The sequence below is a fragment of the Dinoponera quadriceps genome, unplaced genomic scaffold (assembly GCF_001313825.1).
Source record: "Dinoponera quadriceps isolate SergipeBrazil2010 unplaced genomic scaffold, ASM131382v1 scaffold10149, whole genome shotgun sequence".
Taxonomy (NCBI): domain Eukaryota; kingdom Metazoa; phylum Arthropoda; class Insecta; order Hymenoptera; family Formicidae; genus Dinoponera; species Dinoponera quadriceps.
Window position 1 is genome coordinate 89,648 of NW_014563918.1, and position 15,224 is coordinate 104,871.

Sequence of the window (15,224 nt, forward strand, 5' to 3'; positions counted from 1 at the left end):
ATATAATAAATAATAAAAATAAAGATATAATAAATAATACATTAAATAATATAAAATATAATAATGTTTATTAATTAAAGATGCCTGTTATATCAATAATATTCTCGTCAAAAAGATATATTGAAGCCATAATATCGAAAAATGCATGGATGCAATCTTACAATTTGTAAGTTCGTTTAAAAATAAATCAGCTAAATAATAAATATAATGAACTTCTCGTTGTCCGTAACGTAATACATTTGCCTGCATTTCATGCTAAAAATGTTCTATGTTTTGGATGTATACTCCTGTTTCAGGATCAACAAAATTAGTTTTGTAATTGACTTTTTGATGAATATAATTTTCATATTTTAATCCATCATGTGGACGCCAAGAATCGCTTTAAATAATAGTTTCAGGTTTCATTTTTTGATGGACTATATCTATTAATGTTTTTGTTCGACGGTCTTTTACAGACATGAAATATTTATTCGTATTTCTTTCAAAGCTTCCGAATACCCATTGGCCTTTAATTAACTGTCTTCTGTCTCTCATATTTTCTTTTGCCTAATAGAGCTTCGTCAATTTCAACAATTACGTTAGGACCTCCAAGTTTACGTTCGTTCTTAATGATCCATTGCAATAAAAGGTAAAATGTAACAATGTGTACTTTGTAATTTTACGGTAAATATATTTTCTAGAAAATGCGAATTTGAAAAATAATTAGGTGTTAAGAAATAATATATAATAATAGGTGTAAAAAGGAGGACTTTTCCTACTTTATTTTAAAAATAAAGAAAAGTAAGTGATAAATACTTCACGACAAAAGTTTGTCTAGTCAGCTACATCTCTGTCGCACATATTTAAATGAGTTCGAAGAAACTCGTGTTGAGGTGGTCGTATCATGACAAAATATCCAATAAATCGACAAATACATTGAAGTCTTAATTTAGGTCGTTTAAACCATGTATTGCATAATTGATTTACTTTGAAATTACATACTATTTTCTCTTTACATACTATGTTTTCTTTTGCCACAGATATGCCTATAATTAACATTGAGACAATGCAAAACAAATGGATCACTGATGTAACTTGTAACTCATAATTGACAACTCGTAACTCATGACTCATGCAGACAAATAATATTATTGCGTATCACTTTTTTTCTACAAGAAATTGCAATAACTGATTATTTACCGATATTAGCAAAATCCAGTTGTGAAGCAACATCTTCAGTTGAATACGAATTACTTATTGGAAATCTGCCTCTTAGCGATGAACGTATACACGTAAAATGTACATTTAAACATGGCATTACCGAAATACTATATAGATATTCGTGAAATGGAAATTTAGGTAAATATAAGTAAAGTAAATATTAATATAAATTATAATTTAATATAATTGTTAATATTTATTATAATTTAATTAAATATAATTTTTTAAATAAATAAAAATATATAATAATATAATATAAAGTAATATAACTTATATGTTAATAACTTTTTTAATAAATAATGAGCGACGGCTAAAACTTTTTGAATGTTGTTTACAGTGATGGCTGATAACATATGTAAAGGTCACAGCTATGTCTCGTTGCTCCGTAAACGTAATATTTACCATTCTTATTGATAAGAAATTCTAATATTTATTTTTTATGCAGCTATAAATTAAGTTATAATACTAATATAATTTCACTTTTTCTGTCACAGGTTTAACAGTGCGTTCTATTATTTATTGTATTCTACTAATTCTTTGTTCTATATTGTTGATACTTTCATCAAGGAACTTGAACATTTGCACTAAAACAATGCACACCCATGTGTTACACTTTGATAGACTACAATCTCTTTCATATATTACATCCGACAAGTTCCTGTCTTTTGGCCTCGACACATCTTTACTTAGGAAGATAAATGAGTTGCCTCTCAGAAATAAAAAATTTATTAATCTAAGCCAACATTTGAGTCCTGCTTATGTTAGAATAGGTGGAACTTCTGCTGATTGCCTGATATTTAATCAGGTGAGTCTATGAATGCTTAATTCATTTTTAATTTTGGTACTACAACATATCATACAACCCTACATATCCCAAATGTATATGCGTAGTTTCCTCCACTTTCTTTCTCCTCCCAGCAATTATGATCACCGACTCACACATGTATTCCTCTGCTGATCAATTTGCTTCAAAACTACATCTGTGACAGATCTAACAAAACTTCTTGAGATGAGTGGCTTTGTTTGAAAACTGAAACTAATTATGCAAAATAAGGGTGACCTTGTCGATCAACCTCGTTCAACGAGTTCGACACATGTTGTAAAGGCTCTAAATAACCTTCAAAAGGTTTTAGTCATTACTTATTATTAACAGGTTATTAACAAAAAGTTTGAATTGTTCTGGTTATTAACACTTAAATGTGTAGTCTACTAAATTAGATTTTATTTTATATTAAAATAATATTCTGAAAATATTAACACAAGCCACTACGCAAGGTTTGGTATCTAAACTTTGAAATTATTTCATCTTCACGAGTCTCGTTTCCTTATTAGTGTGTTAGTTGTTACCGCGAAGATTCTTCCGCTCTTATAATTTGTTTAAAAATAATCGCGATATAGAATAAGAGACTTCGAGGCTCAACCCTCCGACCTGGGGACTTTGCCCTCAAAACTTCCGATCGGGAAGAATCAGCGATCCAGAGAGACGAAGCAAAACAGAGAGGAAATCAATTAAAATAATTAAATAATTCGTTAGTTTTCTTTTATTAATAATTTTTTAATGATTTTGAATAGCTTTAATAACTTATTAATAAGTTTTTGTACATAATTTTTTAATAAGCAAAGAACAACGGCTAGAATCTCTTAAAAATTAATCAGAACCATGACTTTAATAAAATATTTTAAGCCCGTTGAAATAGACAAAATCATCCCTATTTTGCATAATTACTTTGTAATGCCAAAATCTTGATGCAATAGTGCCACGTGAATTAAAAATTTGAATATACTAACATATATGATGTATTCAATAATTAGGCGAAGCAAAGCTATTCCAAGAAGATTCCTAGCCCTGTGGATGGTGAGGATATTAGTAACTTTACTATTTCTGGCTTGGATTTGATTACTATCTATGAATTTGTAATAAAGTCCAAGTTGCGAATGGTTTTCGATTTGAATGTATTGCTTAGAAATTTGAATGGATCGTGGAATGACACTAACGCACAGGAGATTATCACATTCGCCAAAAATCATGATATGGAATTGGATTGGCAATTGGGAAATGGTAACTGTGATAAACTGGAGAATTAAAACGTATAAATAAACATTTTTAATTGTATTACTATATATTTTTTTATATAATATAAATTGTTAATATTAGAACCGAATTCCTTCCATCACGTGTTCAATGTGACGATTTCTGCAACTGAACTCGCAAAGGATTATGATTGTTTGAGGCAATTGTTGGATGAAGCAGGATATGTCGAGAGCATCCTTGTTGGACCGGAAGTAAATCATGTCGGTGATACGAATCATATGGGAGAGAAATATGCCGAGACGTTTCTAAAAAGTCAAAAAAACACCGTAAATTACGTTACATGGCACCAATATTATTTGAATGGACGGGAAGCTAAAGTTCAAGATTTCGTGAATCCTCACACGTTCAATTATTTACCGATGCAAATTAAAGTCATGGAAGATTTCGTCATTGCATCAAGAAAAAATGTTTCTATGTGGTTGTGTATGTTTTGTATTAAAATTAGAAGGTTCTTTAATCAATTTTATTTTTTATTATCTACTTTATAGTTAGGGAAAAACTATTTCTTTCCTTTTTTTCTAATTTATGGTTCTATTAGTTACGATGTTAAATTGTATATTTTTAAGTAATGTATTACTTTTAGCTAACATTTTTCTTTAAAATGCATTGTTCAAGAAATGTTTTAGATCATCATTAAAAAAATATATATATTTATTTATTTATTTATATTTATATTATATATATATTTATATTATATATATATATATATATATAAATTTATATATATATTTAACATGTTTGCTACTAGGGTGAGAAGAAAATCTTGCACCACAGCCCAGGATGTTTTTTGTTAGAATATGTCCGCAATTGACATGAATCTTTTTAAGATATATTTATAACATAAAAATGTCATTATCTGTAGACCAAGGACATCCTACATCTATTTTATTGTTTTTTAGCTCAACAATACTGTTCATTTCCAAATTTATTGCAATTATTATCATAAACTGATAAAGAACACGTACCGCACATCTGCGGTGGTGGGCTCAGATACAAGAATCGGGACGCCGCATATATGCGGCGATGGTAGCGAACGTATTAAATATATTTATATTTATTTATTTATTTATTTATGATTAATTTCAATAATAAATATAGGAAGAAATCTATTTTATTATAGCAAAATTATTGAAGTAATGATAATTGAAGAGTTATTCATTATTAATATACGAATATTTTGAAAAAAAAGAACTGTTTTGCAGCAGAAACGAGCACAGCGTTTGGTGGAGGAGCACCTGAACTATCCGACAGATTCGTAGCTGGATTTCTATGGCTGGACAAATTGGGATATAGTGCCAGTGCTGGATTAAATGTCGTCATTAGACAAACGTTATTCGGCGGGCATTACGCTATGGTATCGCCAGATCTTACACCGAACCCAGATTGGTGGGTTAGTGTTGTTTACAAACAACTCGTGTCGGAGAAAGTCTTGAAATTAATAACACCAAATAATTATGGTTACGTTCGTCTATATGCACATTGTACACCGCAACAAGTTCTGATTAATAGAATGTCAGCCATCACAATTTATGGAATGAACATAGACAAAGTTGCGGCTCACGTAGTTATTCCAACATTGACCGTACAGCAGAGCAAAATCGTGAAAATACTGTTTTACTCTTTGACCGCCGATTATCTTCAATCGAGGTGTGTAATAACCGTTACTAATACCGTTATGGCTTCTGCTCACAGGACGCGGCAACAAGTGAGGCGGTAGCCAATCAACGTGCTGTTTTTCCACGAGAATTAAAAGTTTATTGGCTGCTGCGTCGCTTTTTGCCGCGCGGCAAAAGCGAAAATTCGATTCGTATTAGGTACACAAATTAATTCTCGGCTCCTAAATTTTACCAATTGTAGCAATTTAAACAATTGTAGCATTTATTTAAAATGAACTTTTTTGTCGCCATGTTAAGGTTTTGAAGTACCAATTAAAAAAACCATAACATCTGACTATGCAGCTGACGTAGTCTCAAGAAGCTGTAGATAAGTATAGTAAGCACAATGACCTCCGATAAGCAGCATGTCAAGCATTGCATACTTTTCGCGTTCAAGCTAAAAAAAAATGTTAGCGAGGTTAAAGAAATGATTTGTTGAGCCTTAAGGGAAGATGCTATGTCCTACAGCACATGTAAAAAAGGGATCCAGACGTTCATGCATGATTTGTTGCATGACAACACAAGGTCACATACGGTGAAAACAACTAAGGACATATATTCGTTGGGTTGAGAAATTCCTTCTTACGCGTCTTATTCTTCAGATTTAGTTCCTTCAGATTACTATTTATTCCGGTCCTTACAATACCATTTGGTTGATTTGCACTTCAAAACGTCCGAAGATGTCCATAAAAGTATTGGCGACTTGATCGACTCAAATCGCCATCTTTTTACTGACATGGAATTCACCAACTGCATAAATCAATGGCAAAAGTATATAGATTCTGAAGATTATTTTGCAGATTAAAACGTGATTTAATTTTTTATAAATAAATAATAAATTTATTGACAAAATGCCGATAATTAATTTATATATCTAACAAGATATAAGATATTATCGAATGAAAAATAGCCACATATATAGTATTAAATGTTTATTGCGAATATGACAATAGATAATTATAAAATGCATTTGTGAAATATCATTTTATTTCGTAGTGAGATAAAGATGAATGACGAAGTATTGAAGCTGCGACCGAACGGAAATCTACCGCCATTTCGACCTAGAATATTGAAACCTACGGATCCCATTATTCTATCGCCATATTCTATGGTATTTATGGTAATTCATGGCATTGAAGTTCCTGCCTGTTCAACTCAATTGGATTTTCAAATGCGATAAGTCGCACACGAAATTTAAAAATGACGTTTATATATAACTTTCTCATTAAACTACATTAAACTATATTAAAGCTTATATTATATATTTTTAACTATATTAAAACATATATTTTTAAACTGTATCATAGCTTATATTATGTATCTTTATAAATTTCTAATAACACGGAATGTCTAGCGTGTGATGCTTAAGCAAATAATATTGGAATTAATTTTTTATTCGCCATTAACGCGCTTACAACCGTTCATAAATACCAAAAGAAACGGTTTGTTAGCGTTTGTAAGCTCTTACAACTAAAAGGAACAGCTGAAAATAGCGCTTATAAGCGTGAGCGCTTACACTGCGTGAACATCTAAAGAGAATATATCCAAAGTGAAAACAGGAGCCTTAACGGGTATAACTTAGCGGCAACAGCTCTAAGGAAGAATCCGCACCTTGACAGAAAAGCAGAAAGCAGAAAAGAAACAGCCAGAACTCGCGTGGGTAGTAAACAGTAGATAGGGACCTTCAAATAAGGGATCAACCAAACCGTCATCATTAGAGGAATCGGAAGTACGTTTCATTAGCAGGAATATTAAAATGCATTTATTACATTAAAGCTATTGTTACACTGGCCGACTACGGCTGCCTGAACAAGAACGTAGAACTCGGACTTTAGGACATGATCGCTTTTTCGGGTCAAGCGAAACACGATATTTTTCCCCAGGAATACGCGCGATCTAGAAAATATCGCGATGGATATGGCGGATTTCTATGAACTAACGGGGCAAGTGACACTACTCCTTTAAATAATTAAATAATAAACGTTGCATTTACCGTGAGCTGCTTCGGCTGCTACCTTATTCGATGGTTACCGTCTCCGGATGCCGGCGGTTACTCTGGGGGATGGCTCTTCCGTAGTATCGATATAGGATTTTTGCACGAATTTGCAAATAGCGTTTGCGACATGGATTACTCACGAGTATAATTATCGGAGGAAGATACGGATATTCAAAAGCTTATAGGTATATGTTTGTACGGACGCGGATTTATCGGCATGCGGTAACGTAACGGCGTATATAATCCGATGAGTGCGGTGTCGGAAAGAGTTGGGGTTAAATATAGACGTTTGATTAATCGACTGAACTGAACCTTTCAACCTGCGCGCCGTGTCTTATGCATTGGTCTAAGGATGATTGTATTTGAACGAGTTTACAGATTAAAGATGAAATTACTATAATTTATCACGCGATAAGGGAGCGGGTTATCCTTTTCTCTTAGGTAACCTATGAATTAACAAAGAATTTTTATTGACAATTTTTTTGTGATAGACAAAATCGGATACGAACATCTCCAATTATAGTCTCCAATAATTTTCTCTTGTGATATGTGTGTTAGATTACAAATATTTACTGACTTTATTGCGAATAATTAATTATCCATCTATCATAATAACTATGTCGTTGTACTGCGGATTTAAATTCATGCTTTTTGGCATCTAAAACAATCTCCGAGCATTTTAAATTGACATTTCCTGGCATTTTAAATTTTGCAAGAAATTAAATTTGCTCATTCGGTTTGAGTCGACTCCAGGCAGTATTCCGATAATCGCTATTAGTACTAAAATCTATTATGGGTAATATGAACTATTGATTCGGCATTATCAATACATTTTGGAGCGCATTGCGTCATCACCATCCATTTCACCCGGCTCAATTCCGATCTACAATAGGTGCTAAAATTGACCAATCACAGTCGAATATGAGAAGAATAATCGACTGTGATTAGTCAATTTTTTAAAGCTTAGAGCTTAAATTTTCATTGTAGACCCGCTTTATAGACCCGTGTGGCTTTTACACCCTCTCCAGTGGATAGAGTGAGAATGTGAACGTCTCACCTAAAGTTCAACAGGATTACTCGAAAAGAATCTGAACGCACTCTAGGTGTGAGGTGTACCTAGGTGGGGGGGAGGGGGGGAGTCGAAATGCATCCTAGGGAGAATTCACACCTTGACAGAAAAGCAGCAGCCAATCAGAACTCGCGTTGGTAATAAACAGCAGATAAAGCAGAAACTATCGACCACCAGCGCGAATTATGATTGGTTGTTCTTTTACTTTTTTATCAAAGTGTGAATTCTCCCTCATACAACCGATATTTGCTTCCTGCTTTAAATTGTTTCAATCGAAAATACTATCAGAGAAAAATGTAAAAAATGCAATTAAAAGGGAGATCAGACCCATGGATTGCTTAAAAATTATTTTATAATTACACAAAATTATACAATATGTATCACTTCAAACTCGTGATTTTAAATGTTACATGTTACTATATGCAGTAATATAATTATTGGAATACACAAGTTTTTTCACCTTTGTTAACTTCCAATTATATTTTTGAAATTTTATGTCAAATGGTAGTGGATCAGTCGTGTAATTATTTCCTTCAGGTCCAATGACTAGAATTAGATTTCCTTTGTAATTTTTCATATAATCATGGAACGCTGTACTGTTGTTAAAATAGCAAAATAACATAGCGTATTTCTTTGGCACTAGAAAATTTGTCGACTTATTTTCAACGAAAATAATATTTTTCAGAAATTGTGGTGGAGAATACTTGCTATTCCACCATGAACTATCCAATTCTATTCCCACGATATCTAAACCTTAAAAATATGACTCAATGAGAAATATAACAATATTCCTTTTCATTTACTACATATATTAACGTTCATTTGTTTTTAAATCTTACCTGAATATTTTTGCAATAACCATTCTAGTAATCCACAACCACATCCAATACTTGCAATTCCCGATAAATTATATTTTTGTACAATTTCATTTATCCAGCATAAATCATTTATGTCAGGCAATACCCATGATAATTTGCAAGTTCTAAAATCATCAGTCGTGGAAGACAAAGCAGCGATTTCTTCCCACTTTTGAGCATTATATAACGAAATAATATTTTCGTCGATATTGTCGTTATTCATATTTCCAAAAGTTTTAGATAGATCACAAATAACCACTTGATGCAAATTTACTTGACACAATTTATGAGGTAAAACAACGCACATTACTCGAATGAATAAAAGATACTGAACATATTTACTTCAGCAGACTATTTATGAACGAACGAGGAAGGGTTTATCTATGAATATGAGTTGTGTAATTTATCCAATTATAGACTGGCTCATCGCTACATAGAGCTCAGTTTGATACATATATTTGCTGGCTGAACCCCGCCTCGTTCTGGATTTCTTTTTGTAGGGTTGTTTGAAATTTTGTATATATAATGACGATAAACCAAAAACTTATCAACAGCTAGTTGACTAGAATAATAGAAACAACAAATAGTAATAGCATTGATAGCATAATAGTATTGAATTTAGGCAAATTAAATGGCAACAATTTAAGATACAACGAGCAGCAGCGGTTTTAAAAGCAGAAAGTGAACATTTTTGAACAAATAATATTTAAAAGAATAATATTCCTATTAAAGGTTATAAATATTTGGTGTTTTCCGCCTGTACAATTTAATAAAACTATCTATGTCTTGATAACTGAGCCGAATTGACCTATAACATATCTGAACTTTTTTATTTAGAATTATTTCTATAACATATTTTAGAAATTTATCGTTTTTTCGTGAAACATTTTATATATAAGTGAAAGATACAAAGTTATATAACGTTACAAGTTACTAAACAAATTGTACTTTATTACACTCATCATTATAAAATTACAAATAAAACAATCAAAGTTCAAGAAATTTATACTATGCTATCGTTGCAACATTTAAATTCACACATATACACATTTATATTTTATGTAATCAAATTAGAGGAAAATATTCATTTAGTACTAAAACTACCGATGATTAACGTATACTTTTCTACCGGAGTAGTTTAAATCAGATTTTTTAAAAAATACGTAATGCAAAAAAAATATTTATTCGTTTACACATTGCGACAAAAGTTATGGTTAATTTCAAAGAATGCACCATTAGAAATTGGAGTAACTTTTATAAGAAAAAATTACAAACCTGTCATTTGGCTGCTTTGGTAGTTATAGTGTTGGGTTTTGACATTGTACATACCATTAATTGCAATCTTATTGTAACGCGTAATGTATGTCATCCTTTGATACATTTAATAGCATTCTTTGATAAATATCATTTGACGAATCTTCGCATATTAATAATCTGCTATTACCCAATCTATCGCAAATATCAAGAGCTTCGGTGATATTAGGTGCTCGAAAACCTATAAAGCAGATTATAACATGAAAAAATTTACTTTTACATTATATTTGTACTAATCATTTTTATACGAACCGTCAAAGCAACATAGAGATTCAAATTGTTTGTAGACGTTTTTTAAACAAACTTCTTCGACGCCGGTTCGTATGACTTCCGCGCATACAGCTTGTAAAAATACTTGTTCCATTTTTGAACAATGTTTTATAGCTTGAACCTTTGGATTTGCCATCATCTCCGACAAAGCTTGATTTACATCTTCCATACATACTGTAGTTCCCTCACGTATTTCGGTAATTTCTGCTGCTCGACGACATATGTCTAAAGCACGGCGAGCGTCTCCCGATACCGCGGACACCTTACTAAAATTATACATAATAAATCAATATATAAACATATACAATATATATATAACAAAAATATATTAAAAACTAAATAATGTTTAATTAACTAAAATTAAAATATATAAATAAAAAAATATATAGAACACTTTAAAGATATAAATAATAAAAATATTAAATATAACGCTTACCGTGCAATTAATTGTATAGCTTCACTTTTAAAAATATCTGTATCTTTGAGCCGAGTTATTACAATTTCTTGTAGCTGTTCGTGATTGTATGGTTGAAAAATAACGCGAGTGAGACCTAATCGCGATGTAACTCTGCCCATTAAAACTCTTTCTGGGAGATCCATAGTATTTGCAATAGTAATAACTACTAATTGTGCGAAGGCTTTGGTAGGCCAATCCAAAATATTATATATTACATCTTGTCGCTTTGTACATAATAAATCAAGCTACACAAATATAAATAAATAAAGGAATGAAGATTACACACAAAATTAAAATAATTTATAATTATAGTTAATAATACATAACACAAAATTATAATAAAATAATAAGGAAGAAATAAAGAGACACACATACCTCATCTACGAGTAGTAATGTCATCGACTTCTTAACACTGCTGTTAAATCTCTTTTCTAGCGCATTATATGCTTGTTCCCATGTTACAACTTTCCCCGATAACTGCTTCAAAATTTGTACATATGCCTGTCTGGGCTCCGATAATTTCATACCATTAATCTCAACAAAATCAAATTGATCTAATTTATGCATTTTTACTGAATGTTTTAAGCATTTTACAACTTCATTCACAGTAGCGGTTTTACCTGTTCCTGGGACACCGCTCACATAAATACATCTGTAATAATATTTATACAAAGAATATATACCAAAATAAATCAATAGGATTCATTTGCAAAAATATAAACTTACCCTCCTCTATTATCTATTAGTTTGCCTTCTAAAAATGCATAGATATCATTAAACTCTTCTTCCCTGCAGGGCAATGATTTGGGAACCGCACTAACATGTAATCTCAACCTAGCTTTTTGTAATGGTGTAGTTGGTTTATTTGGAATTCTGGTTCTCATTTTCATAGATGGTGTTAAAACATTATGTTTCAATGATGTGCGAGATTTTGGAGTACTTGGAGTATTTTGTACTATTATTGATTCAGTAACATTCTTTGTATTCTTGTCTCTTTGTTTGACTTTTATGGATATATCTTTGGTATTTTCACATATAACTGCTATTTCGTCAATTTTCTCTTTATCCTTAGTTTCATGTATTGCAGGATTATATTTACTAGTACTTAAGCATCTACGAATATTATCATTCTTTATTTGTCTTTTAGGAGTATTATTCAATGAAGTATATTCTATTTTAGCTAGTCTTTTTTTAGGAGTAGTATCTAGTGAATCATATTCTGTTTTGAGTCTTTTTTTAAGAGTTCTAGGGGATGAAGTATGTTCTATTGTCTTGGAATTGATTGAGATTTTGTCATCAAGTAGTACTTTGTTTATGTTATCTCTTTTAGATTCCACATTTTTAGATGTAGGTTTTGATGATCTGGTTCTAATCCTAGGTAAGGCATTATCATCATTGCTTCCTATAGAAGTAACTTGATATAGTTTGTTATTTTCTGACATTGTTTTTGATCTTGTAGATCTTGTATTTGGAACAAATGAAACACAAATACAATCTGAATCAGAATTATTATCTTTATGATCATTATATTTAATGTCATATTTTTCATTTTTTTTCTTATCATCAATGAAAGCAGTAGAAAATGATCCTTTCCTTTTACAATCAATTTGTTTCTTTCGTAAAACAAGTGTTTGTGAATTAGGAGAAGAACATTCATAATCTGAATATTTCTTAGGTAATCTTATAATCCTTGCACCTTTACGTGGCATTTGATTTTCATCTTGTAATCTTTTCAGTTGATGTTTTGCAATTCTAGTTGATCTCTTGGTTTTCTCATTATCTGAATCACTATCTATTTTGTAACTACTTTGCTCAGTAGAACGTCTCAATCTGAGCCTCAGGGAGACTTGTTCTTTTTGTAATACATTTTTTCGTAGTAAGAGACGATTGTTATTATCAAATATTTGGCTGGACTCTGAAGTATCTGAAGAATTTTCATTCATATGTTTACTTGGTGTATAACATTCAGTAGATTCTTCTATATCATTATCTGAATCAGTTTCAAGTAACATAGATATATCTTTTTCTGTACATTTTTTTGATCTTGCCATGATTTTAATTTTTTTCAACACCAATCGTTAAATATCCAGGTATATTTAGAACACTGAATTTTAAGGTTGAACCTAAAAATTATTCAATTTCATGCTTTTGTTAAAAGAGATAAGCATACTTAATAATTAAATTCTTTCTAACTAAATTGTTTTTTAAATTATTCTCTTACTGCATATATATTTTTAATAAAGAAAATTGTCATTGTTTATTATCTATCTTCCTAATTATATGTATATATATAAATATTACAATTACCGTTGCAGCAAATCACAATTGACACCGATATCTTGTATAAATTCTTTGTTATTATTTTATTCTCTTACCACTAACTTTCGGCTCAATAGAGTTCATACAGGTACGGATTACATTGAATAATTGGTCTGTTCTTTTTAGCTATATTGCTGAACTGGTGCAGATAAAAAGAACAGACTAAATGTTGAGTCTTCCTCTCTCTTTCTGTTTTATTCATGGTTTTACATGCTAAAATCAGGCCGGAAAACAGTTCTTATTAGGCAGATGTAGGTATGATAACCTTATTTTTAAGTTACCTACTAAAAACATCGAACGTGTAATAATTAAGTGCTATACGAGCAATGTTTCGAGTATATCATAAATTTAATGTGACACTATGTGCTACTACAGTCAGGAAAAACAATACACGGTTTAAAAGTTTTCTAAAAATGAAAGAAACAATCAAGAGTTGGTTAAATATGGATTCTGGCAAGTTACCATACGAACATGTGTGTCAAATTGGTGATCCTGTTTTGCGCGGTCACACTATGATGATAGACCCAGAAACCATAAAATTGCAAGACTTTCAAAAGGTATGATCAAAAAAGATGTGGAGCTTTCGCATTTCCCAAATTACTGTAGAGGCCTGTCTAGGATGCATTCTATTTAACGCTCGTATCGATCGCGAGTATCATTCTATCCTTATTTCTCTTGGTTAATCAAAGACAGAACGATGCTCGCAATTGTTACGAGCGTTAAGTGGAACTTCAACCTCACCCCTTACCTCTAGCATAATTGCATTATCACATATTGTATATTAATTAAAATTTGGCCAATCAGAGCAAGATTCACTAAACTTGAGTTTAGCGAACTTTGCTCTGGTTGGTTAAATTGTAATCTAACCTCGATTCTAATCTGTAGTTTCTTCCGGGTATTAGACTACGGATTAGAATTGAGGTTGAATTACAATTTAACCAATCAGAGCAAATGTTAGAAAATCAACCAATCGTGACCCATGCAGAAAAAGGATGTCGCCTGTATTAAACATATGATGGATCAAATTTTTCCTGCATATGTATTATGCGACCATGGCCGGTATTCACTGACAGATATTCATATGGCTTCTGCCCACAGGACGCGGCAACGCAAAATTTAAAAACCTAGAAAATTCGTCTAGTTAACATTTCATTGTTTTTTCGAAAAACAAAATATCCTCCCATATGTTGATAGATAATGGTACTATAAATAATATACTTTTTAATATCTATTTTCAGATCAAAATGCAACCTGTAGCTTTGACACCATATAAAAAATTGATAAATATTATGTTTAACGGGGCAACAAGATACGACTGTGATCTTCACATATGTTGTCAAAGCCACCACTCTGAATAACACTCAAAAGGTTTTAGCCGTCGCTCATTGTTTATTAAAAGTTATTAACAAAAAATTATACATTATATTATATTATATATTTTTATTTATTTAAAATAATTACATTTAATTAAGTTATATTAAATATTAACAATTATATTAAATTATTATTTATATTATTATTTATTTTACTTATATTTACCTTAATTTCCATTTCACGGATATTTATACAGTATTTCGGTAATGCTATGTACATTTTACATGTTCAATTGCTAAGAGGCAAATTTCTAGCAAGTAATTCGTATTCAACTGAACATGTTGCTTTACGATTGGATTTTACTAACACCGGTAGATCATCAGTTACTGCAATTTCTTGTAGAAAAAAAGGATTGATATGCAATAATGTTATTTGTTCGCAATGTCAATCACGAGTTGCAAGTTACATCAGTGATCCGTTTGTTTTGCATTATCTCAATGTCAATTATTGATAAGGTTATAAAAAAAAGAACAAATGAATGTCCAACAATTAGTCTATTAAAAATATAACTTTAAATACACACGTAGCACATACATCCAGAGAGGCTCACAATCACTCTGCTTAAAGTGCCGCTGGATATACCTAAACAAACTAAACTAAAATAGTACATTCATGATGGCC

At 31.2% G+C, this 15,224-nt stretch overlaps 4 protein-coding genes across 8 annotated transcripts in view; 2 read left to right on the forward strand and 2 right to left on the reverse strand.

Annotated features, from left to right (window-relative positions):
• LOC106751247 (heparanase-like) overlaps nucleotides 1-6,340 on the forward strand; it is a 7,714-nt gene extending 1,374 nt beyond the window's left edge. For both annotated transcript variants that reach the window (XM_014632099.1, XM_014632100.1), the window contains exons 2-6: nucleotides 1,695-2,005; nucleotides 3,013-3,259; nucleotides 3,356-3,715; nucleotides 4,495-4,939; nucleotides 5,944-6,340. In XM_014632099.1, the coding sequence (XP_014487585.1) occupies nucleotides 1,695-2,005; nucleotides 3,013-3,259; nucleotides 3,356-3,715; nucleotides 4,495-4,939; nucleotides 5,944-6,127 (1,547 nt within the window). In that variant the 3' untranslated portion in view covers nucleotides 6,128-6,340. The remainder of the gene's footprint in view (nucleotides 1-1,694; nucleotides 2,006-3,012; nucleotides 3,260-3,355; nucleotides 3,716-4,494; nucleotides 4,940-5,943) is intronic.
• A 79-nt stretch (nucleotides 6,341-6,419) lies between these two features.
• LOC106751248 lies at nucleotides 6,420-9,700 on the reverse strand. The gene is made up of 2 exons (XM_014632101.1): nucleotides 8,852-9,700; nucleotides 6,420-8,765 (listed from the first exon to the last, which is right to left on the reverse strand). Exons 1-2 carry the CDS (start codon nucleotides 9,174-9,176, stop codon nucleotides 8,419-8,421), a joined length of 672 nt encoding a protein of 223 aa, XP_014487587.1. The 5' UTR covers nucleotides 9,177-9,700; the 3' UTR covers nucleotides 6,420-8,418.
• A 99-nt stretch (nucleotides 9,701-9,799) lies between these two features.
• LOC106751246 (origin recognition complex subunit 1) lies at nucleotides 9,800-13,382 on the reverse strand. Of its 2 annotated transcripts, none has more exons than XM_014632098.1 (6): nucleotides 13,286-13,382; nucleotides 11,637-13,033; nucleotides 11,286-11,562; nucleotides 10,890-11,155; nucleotides 10,436-10,719; nucleotides 9,800-10,364 (listed from the first exon to the last, which is right to left on the reverse strand). In XM_014632098.1, exons 2-6 carry the CDS (start codon nucleotides 12,959-12,961, stop codon nucleotides 10,213-10,215), a joined length of 2,304 nt encoding a protein of 767 aa, XP_014487584.1. In that variant the 5' UTR covers nucleotides 12,962-13,033; nucleotides 13,286-13,382; the 3' UTR covers nucleotides 9,800-10,212. The 2 variants fall into 2 exon arrangements, with proteins under 2 accessions (XP_014487584.1, XP_014487583.1); XM_014632097.1 differs by having other exon boundaries at nucleotides 13,218-13,321.
• Nucleotides 13,383-13,401: 19 nt separating this feature from the next.
• LOC106751249 lies at nucleotides 13,402-14,653 on the forward strand. Of its 3 annotated transcripts, none has more exons than XM_014632106.1 (3): nucleotides 13,402-13,480; nucleotides 13,605-13,786; nucleotides 14,468-14,653. In XM_014632106.1, the coding sequence occupies exons 2-3, from the start codon at nucleotides 13,643-13,645 to the stop codon at nucleotides 14,585-14,587; spliced, it is 264 nt and encodes an 87-aa protein (XP_014487592.1). In that variant the 5' UTR covers nucleotides 13,402-13,480; nucleotides 13,605-13,642; the 3' UTR covers nucleotides 14,588-14,653. The 3 variants fall into 3 exon arrangements, with proteins under 3 accessions (XP_014487592.1, XP_014487591.1, XP_014487588.1); XM_014632105.1 differs by having other exon boundaries at nucleotides 13,435-13,484; XM_014632102.1 differs by having other exon boundaries at nucleotides 13,461-13,786.
• Nucleotides 14,654-15,224: the final 571 nt, after the last annotated feature.